General features: G+C 45.8%; 1 protein-coding gene across 2 annotated transcripts in view; it reads left to right on the forward strand.

The window, feature by feature from the left end:
• Positions 1-7759: 7759 nt before the first annotated feature.
• LOC148823355 (single-stranded DNA-binding protein 3) overlaps positions 7760-21385 on the forward strand; it is a 69935-nt gene continuing 56309 nt past the window's right edge. The window contains exons 1-4 of one of the 2 annotated variants that reach the window (XM_088926991.1): positions 7760-8538; positions 9545-9617; positions 9841-9902; positions 10635-10719. In XM_088926991.1, coding sequence (XP_088783117.1) covers positions 8483-8538; positions 9545-9617; positions 9841-9902; positions 10635-10719 — 276 coding nt within the window. In that variant the 5' untranslated portion in view covers positions 7760-8482. The remainder of the gene's footprint in view (positions 8539-9544; positions 9618-9840; positions 9903-10634; positions 10720-21385) is intronic. The other variant, XM_088926992.1, reaches the window with a different exon arrangement.

Raw genomic sequence — 21385 nt, forward strand, 5'->3', positions numbered from 1 at the left:
CTATGGTGGGGCCATGCTCGGCATGGACTGCTACGGCAGGATTACGCGTCTTTCGTATTCTATAGTCTACAGGCTAAAACTCCGGACTTGAACTGTAAGGAAAGGGACTGCCAAAAAAAAAATCCTTACTAATGCAAGACAAGACGCAAACGTGCTAGGAAATGCATTATGACACATCTGAAGTTAGGCTTGCTGATTTATCACAATTTATGATGATGGTATTAGCGGTAGTGCTGGCGGTACTACATTGTCTTGGACTGGACTGCCCCCAAAAAGGTCTGTTTTGGGCAGGGATTAACAACTGCAAGTTACTCTCTTCCAAGGCCTGTTAGACTGCGCGGAAATATGTTTTTAAAAAACGTGTCTGCGACGGGGCTCGCTGTACCTGAAAGGGGGCACTTGTTCGCTTTGCACCGAGGTTTTGTGTCGTTGAAACTAAGTCACGCAAAATACTCTCTGTAGTAAAACGCCAAGGTTGGCGCTGGGCTATTCTCTTGCAAAGAGAATAACCCAGTTCTTTCCCATTTCTTTATCGACGTGTCGCGGCATGCGCTCTGAATTTATTTACATTGTGCACTTTTTAAAAACTAACCCAGTAACAGACGCGTGCCTCCATTCATCGCATATATAATATGTGGGGGAAAAAAAGATCCGGTCTGGTGTGCGAGTTACAGTAGTTTTTGTTGTTGTTGTTGTTGTTGTGAAACTATGTCTCGTTCCTTTTAATTCTGGCCTCGGTACAGTTTGTGCTGCTATGTCGAGAAATGTAGCATGTTTCAGACTTAAATGCATGTAAACCAGCAGATACCCCGAGGTTATAAACACCCTGTGACATCATGGTATAAATATTTACGGATGATAATTGAAATGGTTAATTAGCCGACATTTTCGATAATGAAGACGACGTCACACACACACACGAGGCGCTAATCTGCTACAAATCATTGCATGCATGGGTCTTCAATAACATTACTCCGTTGGAATCGCCTGCGGTATAGGGAAGTATTTTTAAATGGGATCTTAAGGAAACGTTAGGGATATGCATTATTTCTTGATCTTCCGATCTACACAGAAAAAAAAAAGACGCGCTGTCTGTGCCCCTGCATCGCTGGCAGGGATCATGGAACCATCCAGCCTGCGACGCTTCTCTGCGCCAACAGAGGGCGCCGTGGTTGAGGAGACATTTTCTCGGCGTGGTAGTGTAAATTTACAAGGAGACGATCCACCTGTCATTAAAATTAGCCAAGAAGACGGCTGTGCTGATAAAATAAGTTACGAACTGCCACTTGCATTTTCTCCTATGTGTGCCTTATCTATCACCTACGCTAACCACGAAGGCACAATATTTTGCTTTGGCACCACAATCCTTTTGTGTTGCTAATAGCTCAGACATTTGATTGTTGTCTTTTCTTAACTGTTCATGAAGTAAAACGCCTTGTTGTATGAGCGGAAATATAAAGATTAACAAAAGAAAACAATGTCCTTTGATAAACAGGGGAGTTATTTTGTGCTGATGTGAACGAGTGACATAGTTCTAAACAAATACGTACAAGTCCACGTTCACACACAACCCATTTTCATCGACATTATGTCAATAAACATTAATTTCAAAATAACGTTACTAAGCGATAGTGCACAGAAAAACATCGTTTTGGTTATTCTAAATCATTTTCAAAATGTTTTTTTTTAACTTAATGTGCATGTATGCATTTCACTGCGTTTTTTTACAAGCTACAAATTAGAAAATGTCTCTATGCAAAATTGTACATTTAAGAACAAGTTCATACAAGTTAGCTTTAAATTCCATTTCCCGAGTGCAAACCTCAATCAAACAAGTTTGCATTCTTCGTTAGTTCATACCGGTATTTGCTTGTACAGTATTTTGTGTAATTGTTGGTCTGACTAGTTTTGATGGCACTTTTTCTCGAACCAAATCGCACTTCGTAACGTCGCAGGTGTGTTGTCAAATTAAGGGGAAAAAAAAGTCTCGACCGGTACATTAGCTCTTGAGCTCTTAAAGCACACACACACATTTCTGCTCCTTCCTAAACTTAAGTTACAAGAACACAGGAACTACTGAAACTGAAAATAGAAAAGGAACTGTCGAAATATAAAATGAAGCTCATGTCCATGTTAAATGCAGAAATTAAACACTCAAAATATATCCTATAGGTATTTCTAATTTTGCCCTCTTTATCCTGCGGGGGTTTCTAATTGATTATTCAGTCTCATCAGTCAAGTCCTGCAGGAAAGGGTGGAATCCCCCGTCTTATGCTTCAAACGATCTTTTGTTTTATTTCGTGCTTTAGGACAGAAGGATGCCCAACCAGAGGTTTTATACCGTTATCATACGAACAGACTCCTGCCGGCTGTTCGCATTGCGCCTCTGCTGTTTCTGACTCTGAGGGAAATAATTAAATGAATCGACTTTACTCGTTTTCAATATTCATCTATTCCTGACGCGTTTCCAGAGTTTCACCTCTGGAGAATTTTCCTATTCTTCATCTTCTTTTTTTTTCTACTCTTAAAATAAAACAGCCCATAGAAATTCCCCTGTGCAATGTTGCACTGGGAGGAAAAAAAAATAGGTGAACAGAGCTCATGCCTGTTACATACAAGCACAACTAGCTCGTACTAGCGCCTGAAGGTCGCGATCGCGCCGGCGACTCCGGGTGCACGGCCTCTCTTTCACTTCTGCGTCAAAAAAAAAAAAACCTGACATGAACTTTAATAACCGCAGGTTTCTACCCAAAACAAAGAAGCAACAATCGAGCAACAGGAGAGTTAAATCCTTCCGGATGAACCCTCCGGAGGGGGAGCAGCGCGATACACGGAATGCTCTGACACGGCGCTCCTCCAATGAGTTACAATCTGCAGGCGGTTTCAAGCTGCCCCCTTCTCCATTTCCAACCCAAGAACTGCTGAGACTTTTTAACACACACGCGTCTCTGTAACCCTCGGCTTCCCGGGTCCGTACGGGCCCTGGCTGGAGCTCGCTTGCAAGGGGAGGGGGGTTTAATCGCTTGACAAAATAAAAGTGGGGCTGGACGTTTATCCCGACATTACTAGGCAAGATTGTACAGCAACAAAAAAACAAACAAACCTAATGTTCCCTATGTTTTTTTTAATAACTAATATCAGAGGATGCTACACATAAAACAGGATTCCAGCCCGTAAGGGATTCATTTGTAGCCTAGAAACACTTTTCAGGGCCTCGTTTTTCCCCTCACCCCTCTTTTTGAAAATGAAAACACCAATGCACATGGCTCCGAAGTCACGGGGCAGTCTAGGTCTACAGCACCAGCGTCCTTTCTTAGTGTTTTGCAAACATATCTGGGGAAAGGGAGAGGTGTGCAGGGGGGTTGTAACGTTGAAAAAAACCCTTCCAGTATGCGTTCCGGTTCTTCCTGGTCAGTTCCGGCTCCGTGGCAATTCAGAGCCACAGTACCTACGGGGAAGTGGGATTTGTTTTTTCCTCTAGTTTTCAAAAAGGCAAATGATCTGTATTGTCAGTTCCCTGTTGGCCGGTGCCGTGCCTCTCTGACCCGTTTCTCAAGTCAGTCTGTGCCCCAGCGAGCACTTTCCTACGTCTGTGAAGTCGCGACTGTGCTCTGTGCACGATCATGCACCAATCACCCCCCCCCCCCCCGCCGACTCCCCATCAGCTGAATGTGACAACCCTGGAGCCCAGGGTGCTCTTTTTGCGCGTACTCTTCGTGGAAACTGACGCGTGTCATGATAGGTGTGGTAGCGTGATGAATGCGAGTGGTGTGCTTTTCACAGAAAACTGGGGAGACAGCGAGCAGCGAGCTCTTCGGGAGAGTCAAAGACGAATTGAAGGGACTGAATGTCTCTCAGGAACCTAAGAAAGTTGACAGATAAGGTGGTGGTGGAGCTCTTTGGCCCATCGAGTCTGCTCTTTTTCTAGTATCTGGGGATCTCATCCAGCTTCCACAACTTGGCTGGGCAGCTTGTTCCACACTCCCACAACTCTCTGTGTAAAGTCACACTTCCTGTTCTCAGGAGACGAGGTATTAAGAGCTCTTCCACTTAGTTTGCATTTGTTGCTCCCTGGTTCATGTTTGACTATTGATTCTGAAGAAGTCCATGAGGTTTACTTTGTCCATGCCTTAATCCATTCAAGTGTGAAATGTGCGATTAAACCATCGATGAAAATAACAAAAAAGAATTATACTGATAAAACAGCTGCAGGTGTTCACAGGCACCCAGCGTTCCACAGATCCGTTCTACATTGCGTAGTAAAATAACTCTTCGCTGATTCATCGAGAGAGACGTATTTCAAAGCAACATTGAATAGCCCATCCATCCATTTTCTAACTGCTTCTTCTAATTCAGGGTCAGGGGTGAACCGGAGCCTATCCCAGCAAGCAATGGGGCAGGATATACCCTGGACAGGATGCCAGTCCACCACAGGACATGAATAATCTCGATGTTCGAATCCATATATTCCTGAAACGTGAGATGCAGATCTCTTTTAGTTCTGGTACCCAGAGAAGGCTCAGAAATTACAGTACAGCCGTCCCGTTTCTAGGGCTGAAGCCCGTGTTTCCTGGCGACAGGATAAAGAGAGGAATCTGCTTCCCCCCGGCTCAAGAGGACTGAAGGTAAACGTGCCTGGGACCTCTAAAAGATTGAGAAGAATGAATAGGGATGGCTCTGGCAGGTTTTGTATTCAGCAACACAATAGCAGACATTAAACCACGTTTCATCAAAGCAGATACAGACTGGACAGAGCAAAAGAGCCCTTTCCTATAGAAGGCAGTTAATGTGTGGGCCAGCACCTCATGCAGTCGAACCTTCTACACTGGGACATGCAAGACGAAGAGAGATGCATTTCAGTGCCACTCAACAAGCAGGATACAGTACGTGTGTGTTGTGGACCAGAAGCGATGCTGGTCAATCTGAAGAGAAGGCAGCCCTATGACCATCAGATCTGTCCTTCCTGGGTGAACGGAGTGCCCGCCTTCATCCTGGCAGAACCCACCTTGTCTCCAGGTGGCAAAGGGCTCTGCTGGGTGTGTACCATCACTGTCAGCCACAGCCACCTGGCAACAACCCCGTCAGGTGTTCTAGTGCAGAACACGTGAGTCAGCAGTGCACCAAGTCAGCCAGTACTTTACCAGGGCCTGGTAAAGCATGTTCACCCAAATGCAGAACCAGTGGTGTTTCCACCAAAATGGCATCCGCTGGATAGTAACCCTTCCTCTTCCTCCTCCCTCTGCAATTTAGGAAAAAATATTTCCAGCCCTCACCAAAGAACACAAAACCATATTTTTTTCCCCCCTTTATTAGCACTTTTCTTGTTGGAGTGAAAGTCAAAGCCGATTTAGAAAATGCTGTCCCTTAAAATAATCTGGGAGAACATCCTAGCATTGAGAAGCGCAGCAAAGGACTGCCATGTATAATTAGATCACAAATAGCCTGAATTAGACTCATCATATAGATGCATTAAAGTTTCAGCAACATAAATTAAACATTAACAACTGCACGTACAGAGTTAATTCTGGAACCACAGGCTCCTCTCTCAGTCTCAAAGTCTGCGAAATGTAGACATCTAGGATGAGAAACTGTCAAAACACCAGGCTGCGACATGAGATCGTTACTGATCTGAGAACACAGTAACAGTGGCGAATTCTGAAGCTCACAAGATGGGTGAATTTTGTATATTTGCAATTAAAAGTATGAAGCGCTATCGGAGACCTCGAACTGAAAAACCAGCATGGAATTTCTAAGAGCTGCACACAAAACCGGGGGGTAGGATAACAGCCCAGACTGTAAAACAGCATTTGTAAGTCAAGCAAACTGAACAAGAAAATAGTTGTTCCACAGCTCTTGAAAACAGATGCTAGGGTTTTCATAAACGCGTGCAGATTTGTGTAGGCAAATTTGGGATTTTGCTTATCTTTTGTTCAGGGTGAGCCAGGACAGTCGACGTCGGTTCTCTCACAGCCTCGCTCACTCATGTAAAGCCCAATTCTTCATCGCAGGAGAAGGTAAAAACAGATCGCGTTATACATCGTTCCAACGACACCATCTCGAAAATGTCACACACCCTATTCCATTGAGAACAAGAAAACATCTGCTTCTGGTACCCCTGCAACGTGACATTATCCCTTCAGTTTTAACATCTACAGTCTCTGGTGGGAGTGTGTCGTGTAATTTGTGATCTATAATGGAATGTATAATGCAGATTCAATGTTGGAAACTCACGTGAACCTTTGGTATTGTCAAAGGTTGTCTAACGACCACTGCATGCCAGGACCCAGGTTTTGACTTAACATTTAAATTGTGACATAAAAGAGGAATAACTGCCTAGTTTGCCCCCAGTTGATTCGCGATACAGCCCTCTGGATCCACATATCACCAGTCGTCCCCTCATGCCTTCTGCAGAGGGCTGCCACCAAAGAGGAGCAATAAACAGACAAGAAAGAGGACAGTACTGAGCAGGTTGCTACGGGGAAAGAAAGAAAAAAGAGACAAAATACGAAATCATCACGAGTGGAATCCCCCCCACCTCTCTGACCTTCATATCCAGATTATCCACCCCTTCCTGTCACACGTAGCTCAGAATTTATAAATAAAACGAGGACATTAACTTGGGGACAGACAGGAGCCAGGGAGGCGAGCATGTGGGATACACGAGTGTTATCAGCAAACACTGAGAGCTGTTTCCGAGCACTTTTTTTTTTCTTCCCTCACTCGGCACTGACTGGACTGGATGCAGCGACTGGCAGACGTCGTCTCTCTCGCTCGTCTTGTGCACTTCATTGTCTATGCGCGATACACGCAGAAATGAACTACTTGTCCCTTTCCTGGTTGCCAGGGAGGGCGTGCTGCTTATTTACTTGAAGAGCTTGGGGTTTAAAAAAAAAAGAGGAGAGTCGGTTTCAAGGCGCCCCTAAACTAAATCCAACCCGGCAGCCAATCAGCATAAGGCTCTTTTTTTCCTATTTTATTTAAAGAGACAGAGTGGCCTTTCTTTTGCAGTTCTTGAAGATGTCACAATTGCAAACAGCAATAACATCCTAGAGTGTGTGCAAAGAACCTGATATGGCGGGGATAACAAATTGATAAAACGATGAAAGTGTTTTTATAAACTGTTCAATATCGTGTCGTCCGTCCCCCCCCCTTTTCGAAATCGAGTGGTGCTTTGTTATTATAAAACTGGATGTTGAATTGCCTACACAATTTTAAACTGAGGCAACGCAGTTAATCAATCAAGTGCAGTTACATCTGAACACAAATAACTAGTTTCACAGTTGTGTCTCGATTGATGGAGACTATAAGTAACCCCCCCCCCCCCAAAAAAAAAGAAAGCAGTTTATTTTTTTTTCTAGGCAGTATACCCAGACAAAATTTTAATTCTGACGAAAACGCAGCTTTGTGATAACGTGTGGATGCTCCCTTATTTAAAAGCGACAGAAAACCTGTAGCAGACGGTAACTCTTGCTACCGTGTTGTAGGTTCATAACTAAACGTTAAAAGTTTTTGTGGATGAATCGACTATCGGCTTGTACGCTGTTTTTCCATTGTGGTGCGTGATGTATTTTCCCTTTCGCTGAGTTTTAATGCTCTGGGATATGCAAGAGCATGCAGGGCTGTATGAAATCTCCGCCCTCCCCGTTATTATTAATTGCGCACAGCTACAGCGGGGCAGCTCAGCATCCGCGACGGCCGGGGGCTGGCGAGGCTGGTAACCTTCAGCTCTCAAGCCCCACAGGTCGCGGCAGAGGCAGAGGCAGAGGCGAGGGGCGCAAGTTCTCCTTTCTCTCTTGCGTGTTTTATCGCCACTTTAAATCGCAAAGCTCTGAAACTCCGGCTGGTCAGGAGGCGAAAGAGCCGAGCTCTCCACGTTGCGCCTTTCCATCGCGGACCGTGCATAAACCGGGGAGCAGCTGACAGAAAAAAAAAAGAACAATTCACTGCGAGAGACTCGCCGCACAGAAATTAAATTAAATTAAATAAAAGAAAACAAAACACACAGCACAAACACAAGAGCCAGCATTTTTTTTTTAATTCTCTCTCGCCGACCGGGGGGACGTGTACCTTTAAAAAAAACCAACCCCACTGGGGCCACAAACCAGCAACGCGCTAAGGCGGAAGACCAGGCGAAGGCCTGCAGGCCTGCGATTGGCCGCTGCCTGTGACGTACCAGGCGCCGGGGCCGGGCTTGCTGGGGGCGACCCTCCACGCCATTGGCGGGCGCGGCTGCCAATCCCCCCCCCCCCCCCCCGCCGGCTGGCTCCGCCCCCTCCACCTCCTCCTCCTCCTCCACCTCCTCCTCCCTGGCGTGACCAAGCTCGGCTGAGCAGTGCGGTTGCAGTGTGATGGGGTCGAGGCTGGGGCTGACGCTTTGACAGCTGGAAGAGAAGACGCGAGCGAGACAGAGCGAGTCAGCCAGCCAGCCAGCCAGCCAGCCAGCTAGCGAGCCAGCTAGCTCTTGCACACACACACACAGACCATGTTCGCCAAAGGCAAGAGCTCCGCGGTGCCCTCGGACGGACAAGCTCGAGAAAAGTAAGCCCTGCTTGCACACCTTTCCTGTCCCCCCCTGCCCTACGGATGCGTGCATATGTGTTTTGTTACTGCTAGTTCGCTGGCTTGCATTTCGCGGACGGCGCTGCTCCCGGGACGGTGGGATTATTCGCCAGCTCCTGCAGCTGAAAGGGGGTGGTGGAAGAGAAAAGCGCCAGGTTGCATGCGATTCCGGTTTTCTCTGCTCGGCTTTGCATTGAATTTTGTTTTAAATTGTTTTTTTTTTTAAAAACCAGCCGCGAATCTCGCCTCCTCTTCCAGCTCGCAGGGAGCCCCGGGAGGTGCACTTTGTTTTTTTGGGGAAAAAAAAAACTTTTGCGATCAAAAATACCGAATAGCTTGTTAAAGCCAAGCCTGTTTTTTCTTTTTAAAAAAAAGTTTAGGGAGCGCAAGAGAGAAGGAGAGACAGAAGTAGATTCTACGCGTGGTTATTACTTCTTGAAATTGATGTTCTTCGCTTTGGAGTTTGGGTGTCGATATGTGTCAGTGTTTCGGATTGCCTTTGCAGTTTGGTTACTTTCGTTTTGGTGGATCTGAACATGGGGTTGATCTGCAGACTCTTGCTGGCTGACTTTACAAAATGTTAGTTTTTTTTTGTTGTTGCTCGGAGCAGCTAAGACGCCGAGTATCGTAGGTGCATGGGTATATTGTAACAAGACGGGCAGCATCTAGACGTGAGCTGCCCCAGGTAGGGCGATGTTGCTGAACGGTGGCTCCGCAGGCTGGATCAGCAAAACCCAAGTGGGTTCAGCTGCTTCTGTCATTTTGTAACGCGTGTAGTGTACATCTTTCTGCTTAACGCTTTTCCCCCCTTTTCGAGCGTGCCGGTTCCAGTCCTCAGTCAGAAATTTTCGGGGTGTCCCCAAGAGCGCCTCAAACAAGACGGGGTACCTTCTCTCACCGTGCAAAGATCCGAGCCGTGTTTTTGTTTGCTCCTGGCGCACAACTTCTCGCTGTAGCGCAATAAATCTTTTGTTTCTCTCCACAGATTAGCTTTATACGTCTATGAATATTTGCTACACGTAGGAGCACAGAAGTCAGCACAGACCTTTTTGTCGGAGGTAAAGTTTCTCTGTTTTCTCTCTCTTCTTATTGTTCGCCAGCCCCCTGACCCCGTTACTTCTGTAATAGCCTTTTGTTTTCAGACCCAGTGTGGCCTCCATTTTGAATTTTTATCACCTTTTGTCATTTACTGTTGATTTCCCAAACATTGGCACATGGATCGGTCTGCATTCGCATACCCGAGCCTAATTGTTTCCTGCGTGTATCCCTGTTTATTTTTAGATCCGATGGGAGAAAAATATCACTCTAGGGGAACCTCCGGGGTTTTTACACTCGTGGTGGTGGTGAGTATTCATTCACGTCATTATTGGAAGTTTAGTCGGAAAAGTGTGTGATCGATGCGGAGAAACTAGCGTTACTGGCATTACTGGATTGTTTTAATTGCTTAAAATGAGGCTTTCCCCTCCTGGTGTGGAGTTCCCTTTAAAAAAAAAAAACAACAAAAACGCGTGGGCTCCTACAGAATGTGTCCAAAACATAATCGCTAAGGAAGTTTCTTGGATCTATTAGACTTAAAACGACCCCCTCCCATCAGTTGTAAGCACTTTTGCAGTTCAGTGATCTCAACTCGATCCTTAGCCCAGCCTACGTTATCATGTGTGAAGCCCCAAATGCCCGTGCTCTTTGCACGATGTGGACTGACTTGTCCTGAGCCCAGTCCCCTGGTAGACTCTTGTGGGATCCCCTCCCTCACTGCTGTCCAGTGACTGTTCATTTCATTCATTCACTCTGGATTTTCTGGTGGCAGGAGGCAGCGGCGAGCATGGGTATGAGGACATTGAGAGAGAGAGTTGTTTCCTGGGCTCTCCATGGGGGTTAGTGACTTCAGAAAACTGGAGATTCTGTACGCTCGCTCACCCGCCCTCCTCAAACCTCTTTCATGCCTTGCTGAAAGCCAAAAGTCCCGTTTCAGACTCTCCTCTCCGCACCCTTTGAGGGGGAAGACCACCGGTGAAGTTGTTGTTGTTGTTTACTGTGCGGGTAACAATTAGTAACCCGATCCTTCTCCGGTACAGCGTTTTCTGGGACCTTTACTGTGCAGCTCCTGAGAGACGGGACACTTGTGAACACTCGAGCGAAGCCAAGGCCTTTCACGATTACGTGAGTATCAGGTTGTTTTTTTTTTTTTGGATAAGGTTGGTCGGCTCCCTGGATATGTTTCCTCTCTCCGTATGGCCAGCTCGTTGGCAGCAGACCGGCCCCAATCAGCTGGGTTTGTCCGTGTGTCCGGCCGTGCAGGGGTGTGCTCGGTGCTTGCAGAGTTATTACTTTGAGTGGGCTGTGGCCATCTTGGTTTCTGATGCTGATGTGGTGTTTTCACTGTGTGGCAAGATCATCAGAGGTTAATATCGGGCAGCTTGCCTCTCTGAAAAAGCGTTCCACCCAAAATCTTTTGGTGCAAATGTTTTATTTTGTGGGGAATGTGAGAACCAACCAACGTTATACATTTTTAACATTGAATCATATGCAGCCCTTATTGTAGAGCGATCTGTGTTTTCCGTGGGACGTTTTAGATGGCACGTTTTCATGTTTTCTGCTTTAACTGACCTCCTGAGTCTTTATCTTGTTCCCCCCCTCGAATGTGCTTGAATTCTGAGCTTCATTAAGTCAGGAACGAACTTAGTTCTGAACAAGGAGCTGAGAATCCGATCTGTGTTTGCTGGTTTTCCTTCATTTCTTGATATCTGAAGATATTTGTCAAAACACGGGGTGCAATTTTTAAATGTTTGTATTCCACCAAATTGGATTGCATTAAACGTTTAGGCACTTGTCAGGGAGAAATGTGATGCTGCAACTGATGTATAGTTCAGTGAGAGAATCGACGAGCTGTTCCGGTTCTCTCAGTGTGTCTTAGGGAAGGTTGGACAGTACAGGCCTCAATTCAGTCACATTGCAGCGTGTTGAAATTGAGTAGCTCTGTACAGTGTGATACCGGAACTCTAGACCTTTAACTACATGACTGCTCGGCCAGACGATGTCAACCCGCGGTTGGTTAGCACTTCTTGCTAGAGTGCATTTCTTGGATTTTGGCTGACAGGATAACTGGAGATGGTTTATCTGTAAACATCATGCCTCCATCTGCAGCCTGTGCTGTGAGCTGGAAGTTCCACTTTTGTATTTTGCAGCGTTCGAAGGGGAAAGACCAGTGTTTTTGGTACACTGCTGGAGGAGTGAGGCAAGCTGGAAGTCGCCTGTGCGTTTTGTGCTGCCATTGCTGTGCTTTTCAGGTTCGGCATACCTGTGGCAGCATTGGGAGTGTGCTCGGTGTCGTGTTTGTTTTTCTTTTGCCTAATGGTTTTTCAGCGGTGTGGCTGCAGTCTGAGAGATTTCACTCGTTCAGCCTTTCCCATGCTGTCGGTGTTTCCTTAAACGGAAAGAACACGAGTCGGGACTAAATCTCGTTAACGGTCACCCGAAGTCGTAAAGTGTACCCTGTTTTTAAAAGGTCGTGTTCTAGATGGCGGTGGCGGAGTGGAAGCTCTTTGTGTGCAGGAAGTGATTTTCAGGTGGAAGCTGTGGAAAGGTCCTCTCAGGGTCATATTTACCTGGAGCAGTAAATCCGGTTGTCATCTCTCGACTCTTACGGGTCTTCCGTGACGACGGGCTCGGTAGCAGAAGTCCAAGGTTTTGCCTTTTCAGAAAATTGTGCTGATGCCAGTAGGTTTGAGGGCAGAAAGGTGGAGTCATTCTCCTGTTTTTAACAGGAACGTTAAAATGCTGAAGCACGTTGCCTTTGCCGGATTTAACACATTTATGAGGTTAAAGTGTGATTTCCAGAGGGTAATTGTACTCCTCGGCTGCTAAATTGAATTCTTCTGAAGGCCGTGCCTTGCAGCTGTTAGTGCATTTATTTTGCACAAAAAAAGTTGTTTGGAAATAATGTCAGGTGTATTTTAATGTAAATATTTACGGGGCAGTAGCCAGAGATGGCTGAAATAACCCTGTAGTTTAATTAAATTCTGCGACATGCTTAGTGACAGTAAAGTAGGGAAAAAACCTGGTGACAGGGTGTCACCTGAGTCTGTTTTTATTAATTGCTTTTTTGGAGTGTGCGGGGGGTAGCTCTCAGTTGTAAGCTTACCCAGAAGTAATCTAGCTTTAGTCTATACTTCTTGGATCGGTAATTGCTGGGTATCTTTTATTGCAGATAGAATTGTCTACACTTAGTGCATTATCGCTGTTGGCACCAGAACAGTTATCCTGTTTCCCAGCACGGGCGGCTACAGCGTGCTTGTATTACACTGAGCTCCTGTGCCAGGGTGCTCTGTTGCAGGTTTCATTATGAATCTCCAGGGTTCGCGAGTCGCAAAGGCATCCTGACAGGGAATTTCGACTGGCGCGTTATCTCCGAATTGGCCCATTCATGAGCGCAAGCTGAGCATTTTGACGTCGAGCAAAGCCAGTGCAGTCCATGTTAGCTGTGATAAACGGTGGTGTGCATGCTGCAGTATATTTCTGTCCAATATTATATCCGCGTGTTTGAGGTTGTTGGTGGGTGGTGGTGTTGGGGGGGGGGGTATTGCTAACTTTATCATCAGATCTGCTTCAGTCTGGTTATGGCAGGCTGCTGAAGAAAACAGCCCTGAAATAGACTAGCAGATTTTCATCTGACCAAATTCATCCTTTAGTGCTGCTGTGCTAGATGGGTGTTCGACTGGCAGATTGTAAATTCACAGGCAAGAAGTTCAATCCAGTAGAGTATTTTTATTTATTTTTTTTAAATGAATAGGAAGATCTAACTTTTGTTCCATTTTTTTTTGCATTGCCAGATAGGTAACAATGAGAGATCAGAATTGCAAACTATAGATGTTAAGTTCCAAGACCTTATATACCACTTGGATTAATGTACTGTACATGCATGCAGGACACCACTTGTTATTATTAATTTTGTACAATGACTATGTTCAGATGGTCATGGGCTTCAGTGTATTTTTTTTTTTGCTTTACATAAATTATTTCAGAATCTTTTTAAATAAGAAGCAAGCAACCGCAGCGCGGACGTTGCCCTTTGCCATTGAGGTGAGACGTTATGTCATTATTAGGAGCAGCAAGCTGCCGTGAGTTAACAGTGGTGTATAAACGAAAGGCGGGCTCCTGCTCCAGGAGATGAGTTCATGTGCTGGCTGGGATTGCACTAGGAAGTTTCCTGCTTCGTGACTCTGGAAGGGCACTTCACAGCCCGAGGCGGGGGTAGTTTTCTATGTTTGAAAATGGGACGGGGAATTTGTTTTTCCAAGCCTGTGAAAATTGTCTTTTTGTTCCATAAAAGATAGCTGTGAGCCCATATAGGTCATAAAAAATGTGCTAGATGAGTGTGTTGAAATTGGGTGGGGGGAATCATGGAAATTTAATTTCTGATTTGCTGCATCTATCCACCTAGCTAATAATCCTTTTCAGACCCAGGGACACTGTACATGGCGAATAAAGAAAAAGACAAAAAAGTACCATTAAAAGTAAAAAAAAGAATGAGAGCAGACAGGTTTTTACAGATGTAAGGCAGTTATGCGCTACAATGCCGCAATCAGACATAGACGTTGGTAAAAAGGAAGGTTTTAAGTTTGGGTTTGAAGAGTGGACCTCGTGTGGAGAAGATGCCTCAGATTGTGGTGTTCCCGGGGCTCGGCGCGCCCTGTCTGGACAAGGGGCCACTGGACCGGTAGAGCTTACGGAGGTTTCTCCACCGAAAATGTTGAGGAGATGCGTCTCCTCTGAATTAAACGACGGGGTGTGGACTTGTCGGGGAGCTGGCATGAAGAGACTCTCCGCGCCCCGTTGTGAACTACCTGACTTGTCCAATCCGGCAATATTCAACTTCTGTGAGTGTCAGAACCTTGATGTATCCCCCCCACACCTATCGGGAACTACTCCTGGGGACAGAAACAGAACCATTAAAGTTATGTGTAGTGAAAGAAACAAAATAATTGGCTCTGAAGTCACTGTGGCTGGTAAGGGCATACTCCGCTACCCTCACGACTTCAGTTACTAGCATCAAAAGGTGAGCAGTCTGAAACACCGTCGGGATGTGAAATTGTGCTTAACGACTCTGCTGTTTAATAGGTCTGAAACACGTTGGCTGTCAGTGTAAATTTTGGCCCTTAAAAGTGTATTGCAGTCAGATTGAGGTTTTTCAGTATTCGGAGACCAATGATTAGGATTGAATGAGTTAAGATCCATGGAAAAATGAAAAACTTCTGAAAAGTTTTGGTGCTGAGAATTTCTTCAGGTACAACAGAGGACTTCTTAATTGTTAGCTCCTCACATTGATGTATTGCAGACGGTCACAAAGAGTTTAATATACAGCTGAGGACTTGCTCTCACCTGTGGGGAGCTCCAGAGTGCCCATTACCAGGCAGATCAAGCTGAAGGGAGCAGTTTCCTCACCAGTCCAATCTCATTTAGATTATAGGAGCCCAGAGTGGAATTAGCCCCGTTAAAGATAGTGGTTAATACCCCTATACTTAATTAATGACGTGGGATTAACTATTGTCATTTTAGAATATTTTCCAGTCAAAATATATATATACAAGCATTAGCATCCTCACAATCACCAAAACTGCTCTAGGGTGAAACAAAAGCTTTGCGTGCAGTGACTCTTAATTTCGGTGTTGGGTCAGGGTGAAGAATACAGGAAAGCTCTCTCTGTGAATGAGAGGGCCTAAATATTTATGCTGCTCTGTCCCTAATGAAAACAAATTGTCAACAGTTGTTCAGTAAATGGCTAAATGAAAATCTGTAATTAGTCAATTAGATTAAATAGTTGGCACAACCTGATTGTATCATGCTGTTTGGGTTATTAAGAGAAGGGGGTGTGAGTTTTAATTACAGAATGCTAATTCTGACAGTTTAGAATAGAGGCAGACATTCCCCCTTATGTCATTTGCTTTGAAAAAAAAATGGTTTAGAAAAGATCAGTCTCTCCTCTTTGTGCTGCAGGATTTTGCATGCTCTCTTGAAAAGGCGCTTCCTGCCAGGAGACATGGTTAAACATCTGTCAGTCATACGTGTTTTTCTTAGCGTTTCCCTTGTACCTGAGGCAGCAAGTCGTGGAATTTTTCTCGAGAAGTTGATGACTTAATGACAGACATGTTCGTGAGCGTCCGTCCGCTCTGCTACATGGGAGCGGTACGCGGAAGATCATCCATTATGCTCATTGACACAGCAGCACGTCGGACCTGCCTAAATTTGATGAAATTATGCTTTGCATTACGCTAGATGGTCAGCCCTGTTATTTTTTGGAGTGAAAGATAAGTAAAAACATGACCAAACTGCCACATGCATAACTAGTAAATAATTACAAATTAATTTACATAATTAGCCGGCTTTTTTCTTAATTGAAAACCATTTCACCATTGCTCATTCAGCTCTAAACCTTTGCGCTGCCTAGTCATTTCCAGAAGTGGTCTTAAAGGTTCGTTAGTTCCGTCGCAGCAGAAGTCTCAGAGAAGTGATGTGTGGAAATGGAACTTGTGCTTCTCCTCTGCGGCTCGGCGGCGCTCCGGCTGTGGTGAGAGCTGTCTCCTGCTCCCTTTGCTGGGTTCGGGGCCCGGAGAGGCCACAGTCCGGTCGCGTCCGGCCGTTCGCACACCCTGGGATTCGAGCAGCGCGGCCCGGACTGAAAGAAAAGACCCCGCGAAGAGGTGGAAGACCGCAGAGCGGGGGTCCGCTTTCGATTGGAAGATCCCGGCTTTCGCGAGAAAACGGCCAGGAATGTGCTAATTCAATGGAGGGGAGGAAGGAACGTGTGTGTGTGTGGGGGGGGGGGGTTTGTTGGAGGTCTAGCGCTCCATTTCTGCATCCCTGGGGTCTCCCACCCTCTTTTGTTTGTTTAGTGTAGCGGCATTGTTTGCTGCAGTCTGCTCCCCCCAAACGTGTAGTGTCAGCAGGGGTGTGGGGGGTGTCTGTGTGTCAGTGCCGACAAGTCTGTAGTCTTCTTTCAAGCAGGCCAGTTTCTACCGCTGGCTCGCTGACCTCCCCTCCCCCCCCCAGTCTGGGTGGAGGGTGGGGGCTTTATTTATTTGGCTAAATGCTAAGTGACAAATTTGTAGCGCTGAGTCAAAGCCGAAGCCGGCTGGGCTCCTCAGCTCTGTGCCTGTGCCCGCCCCCCCCACCGCCGTTCTCCGGATGGAACAAAGGAGATCAGCAAGGAGGTGGGGGGGGGGGGTGTGGTGGTTGGGGGGGGCGCCATTCACGTTTTCTTTTTGGTTTTTGCCTCGAGCCCGCAGAGCACCTTGGCTTATTCACTGTGGAGGGGAGAGGCGCTCCGGTTCTTCTGAAAGGGTGGGGGGGTTTCTGGTTAGGGTGGACATCTGCCGCCATATGTGGCGGTAATGAAATGATTTGAAACTTTGATACCGCCGGCCCTCCCGGCCCTTTGAAGCTGAGGCGGAATCCCCCTGGGGGGCCTCTTGCAAAACAAAGCATTGATGTTCATTTTGATTATTTTTATTCTGACAGATGTGAGCCGAATATCAAGAAACGCATTAGGAGAGGTGAATAAACAAACACCTGTATGTGGTTTTTTTTTCTAAATACAATCTTTAATTTTTTCCCCTATGGATGTAGCTTTTTGATATGGAATCTTATTAAAAGCATGAACCCTCTGCTGGGTCTGTTATACTAGAAACGTCATTTTACCACCTTTACCTTTTCTGCTGAAGGCGTGTTGCTTTTATTGGCTAGTGTTCACCACAACATTCGTCGAATGTCGCCAATATTGGGTTTTGGTGTTGCAAAGCTGGTCCTTCTGCTTTTTTTTTTCCATTGGTTTGTTTCAACACAAAACAGGGCCTTGTTTTCACTTGGCTTAGAATTTAAAGCCTGATTTTCTTCTGGGAATGGATTAAGGTGTGTATAAGCTGGATTTATCTTCTGAGGGATTCTTTTTGTTTTAGCTCACCTTCTTAGTGTATCGTGAAGTAATGCTCTTAGGCCACCTGGTTAAGCCTTTCCCCCTATTATACAGGTATGTGAAAAAAGTCACCTAGTGCTCTTATAATTAACCCCCTTTAAATTATAAAAGAAAACTCCACAGCCCTTTTGAAGCAATTGCGTGTCATTTAATTCAGTCAATTAGTGATGTGTGTGTGTGTTGCTGTAAGGGTGATTGAGAAATGCATCTACATTTAACAGCCCAACTCACATTTGTGAGTTAGGCTTCAGTATTGACTTGGAGTGACTTGGCTGCACAGCAGAGGAAAAGCCTCTGTCCCTTTAAAACTGAAATAGCTTCTGGTGTACTGTTAGCAGTGGGGGAGGGGTGACTGGTTTCGTTCTAAGGCCTTGATAATAGTGAGGTTTGCACCAAGCTTTTAGCTTTTAACCCTGACACAGCAGGACGGGAGGAATTTACTTGTAGTCTCCGCCTCTTCACACCACAGATGCCCACATTTTGGGCTCGTCTTCCTCCCTGTGCGCCTCCCCTGTTCACTCAAAAGACCAGAACTGGGGTTTGGAGATGAAACTTTGAGACACCTGTCCAAAAATCTGGCCCACGTCACTGGGAGAGAGAGAGTCGGTGCCTCAGTTCGGTGCCTGCAGAGCTTTAAACTGGTAGCCGGATCTAGCTCCTTTCCGTATGAACTTGTTCTTCTTTAAAAACCCATGGCCTGTGTGGAGAGCGCAGGGCGCCCTGCTAAACACTCCTTAATCTAGAGATCGGTGACCTCTTGGGAGGTGGTTGCAGTGTATGAGACAATAAAAGAAAAGGCTTGGTTATGGCGAGTTCTTGTTGCAGACTTCAGCTGTTTGGAAGGATATCTGCAAGTGATATTCCTTCTTGAATTTAGTTAGACATGAATGGCCTCTGGTGAGGTGTCTTAACTAAAATATCGCTCCCAGGATTTGATAAGGGCTGCTAAAGGAGAAGTGCACAGATTGTGGTACTGAATCCAAGTAATGTTGGTTTTCGGTGGTTCTGCAGGCATGTTTTCACTGGTGCTTTCACGATACTGTGTTAAGTGCATGGATGACTCACAATTCATTCTCTCTTTAAGTGCAACATAGCCCTCTCGTGACGTCTGTGCAAGCTCATTCACAGCACAACTACATTCTGAAAACACGGATTCCTCTCTAGCTCCATTAATTGAGGGTTATAAAAGAAATATACAGTCCTTTTGTTTGGGTGCTGGAAGTGTGAGGTGCATTGAGCTCAGAGATGAGTATTTGTACTATAATTACATTACTGAAAATTAATGGTTTGCTCAATCAGAACTGTCGCTTTCCAGTTAACAGGCAAATTTCTCTGAATTTGTCCATTCCCTTTATTTTTGCTCGTGGGAAGGAGCTGTTTTTTTTTGTCTAGAGAATCTAAAGGATAAGAACAGGAATCTGCTGCTTTTCAGAGTGTGATTGTGTATCAGTGTTTGCTAAACAGTCTGTAAACTGTGAGCTGGTTTTTATTTGGAAATCAGCACTTAAGTGGGTGCCTTGCAGTAACAGAATTTCAACACGAGATAAGAAAGCCCTGCGATTTCTTTTTTTCCCCTCCTAGACAAAGTTGAGGGCTGTTATTGGGAAGCAGCGCCTTGTTCTGCAGGAGCCCTTAAAATCTGAACCAGCGATTGTTTGCGCTGGAGACGTGTGCCACTCCGGGGTGACATCTGATCGTTGTGACGTACAGTGTGTGCCCTGCCTAACAAAAGAGGTGGCGGCCGTGCTAAGGAGAGGCAGCAGATGCACAGCAGCTCGCTGGTGATTGAGGGGGAGGGGTGGGATGGGGAGGTTGAGGGTGAGGGTGGTGTTGTGGTGTGCGGAGGGGGCAGGGGGTGGGGGGTTGTCTTCTGTATTTGCATGGTTGATTATTGCCTGGGGTGATGTGGTATCAGTGGAGTGGCAGCAGTTTGTTTTGCAGGGGGGGCAGGACAAAGCTGACTTGCAGGAGGTGTGGAATTTGAGTCCCAGGCCATCTCTCTCTAGTGTTGTGTGCCGTCGCTGGGCTGTTTACAGCGAGCTGCTGCCCAGGCAAAGCGTTCATACCATCGTGCTGACATCCTCCCCTCCTCGGTGCTGTGTGAGAGCTGTCATCTGGTTTTGTTTTTGCTAAGAGGGCAAGAAGAGCATTATGCTGGGTGGGTTGGGGGGGGGGGGGGCTGGCAGAGAAGGGGGAGTCGATCTGCTGCTTTGCTAGGGGACTGGGCTTTAGCAGGGCTCCAGCGATGCCTTCTTTGTAAGCAGGAACTGCATAGCCTGCAGGGTTAAGATAATGTCCGGGGAGCGAAGGATTTCCAGCTGTGGTGCTGGGATGGAGATTCAAATAAATACCCCCCAACACAACCACACAGACCACTGAATTTATTCAATTTTAATTATCCTTTCTCTGTTAAAAACAATAGTGTTTTTTTTGCTTATTTCTAATGTTTGGACATGCAGTTGGGTTGGAGCCTGACTCGGCCATTTACTTTGAAACGATCTCAGGCATTTCCTTTTATTTTCTAGAGGAATTTGGTGTGCTTTTGTCTTTGGCAAGGTGGAGTGAGTCAGTAGGGGAGGGAATATTTTCCCTGTGTCCAGGAGACTGGACTGACTTGGGGGATTTCAGTTGTCCAATCTGGCGGACTTGTTCATATCTCTTTATCTTTATCTTTGGCTGTCATAATATGTTTGTTGCTCGCCTGCGGGTGTCTGACTGCTATCTCGTCTTAAGTCAAGTTGTAGTCCAGACGCACATAGCTTATAAGCTAATCTTCGGAGGTTTCGGTCAGAAAAGAGTCTGAAAAAAATGTCTGCTACTTAGAGCAGAACATATCACCATTTCCTTTGAGCCGACCTAGTCTGTGAGGTTTCTCCATAGAAAAAACTCACAGTGCTTCCATAAATTCTTTGACTACATTAGGAGATTCTTTGCATTTGAGTTTTTTTTTTCCTCTGTAGGCCTGATGCAGCTCGCACACGTTTATAGCCAAGAAACTTCAGAAAATCACATCTTGAAAAGGTTAAAATCACGCAGGGGCTCTTTCCAGGTTCTGGTAGTTGTATTCTTGATTGCTTTATTTGTCGTCGTCGTCGTCCCCCCCAGAAACATTACATTTTTTAAATTGAGGAATGTGTGGTTTTGTTAGCTGGGTAGATGAAAATAATGAAAACACTTGGATTTGAACACATAAGGAGGGTTTCAAAGAAGCCATTTGCTCCATCGAACCCGTTTGGCACTTAACTGGCTATGTGATGCAGGGATCTGGCCCTGGCTGTTTCCTGGAGAAAGCCACCGTTCCCAGACCTGATGTCAAGCACAGCACAGGATGTGAAGCACAGCAGAGAATCACCTCGCTAAGACCCAGTCAACCCTCGATTCAACATTAGTAGCAATGTTTATGGATCATGTGCACGAGGGTGTTTCTGTAAATTAATGAACTCTTGTCCTCTAGGTCCTATGTAGAACAGTTTGTACCAAGGGCACCAAAGAATTTAGTCGGACTTCTCCACGGTGAAGTTGGTGTGATCTTGCAAGATCTTCCTTGGAAGCTCTTGCACACAGTAGCGTGATACATTATGCCTTCCTATGAGTCATGGTTCATTAGTTCTGTCGAGCTGATCCCAGCAAATGGCGGGAATTGCTTTCTTAAACTGTTTATACTCGAGATTGCATCAGAAAACTCCTGACACTTTAATGTATATGTAGCCCTTTCTGCCAGTAATCATTAGGATCTGGTGTGCAGAGCTCTCCCATTGCAAAGGAGAGCCAGATTTGTGTGAATGACTGCCCTTCTGCAGCTGATTCATAATTTAAACCTCAATAAACTCTCTTTATGTAGCACAGGCGTGGGCTTCA

Source organism: Atractosteus spatula, chromosome 11 (genome assembly GCF_055471065.1).
Source record: "Atractosteus spatula isolate fAtrSpa1 chromosome 11, fAtrSpa1.hap1, whole genome shotgun sequence".
Lineage (NCBI taxonomy): Eukaryota > Metazoa > Chordata > Actinopteri > Semionotiformes > Lepisosteidae > Atractosteus > Atractosteus spatula.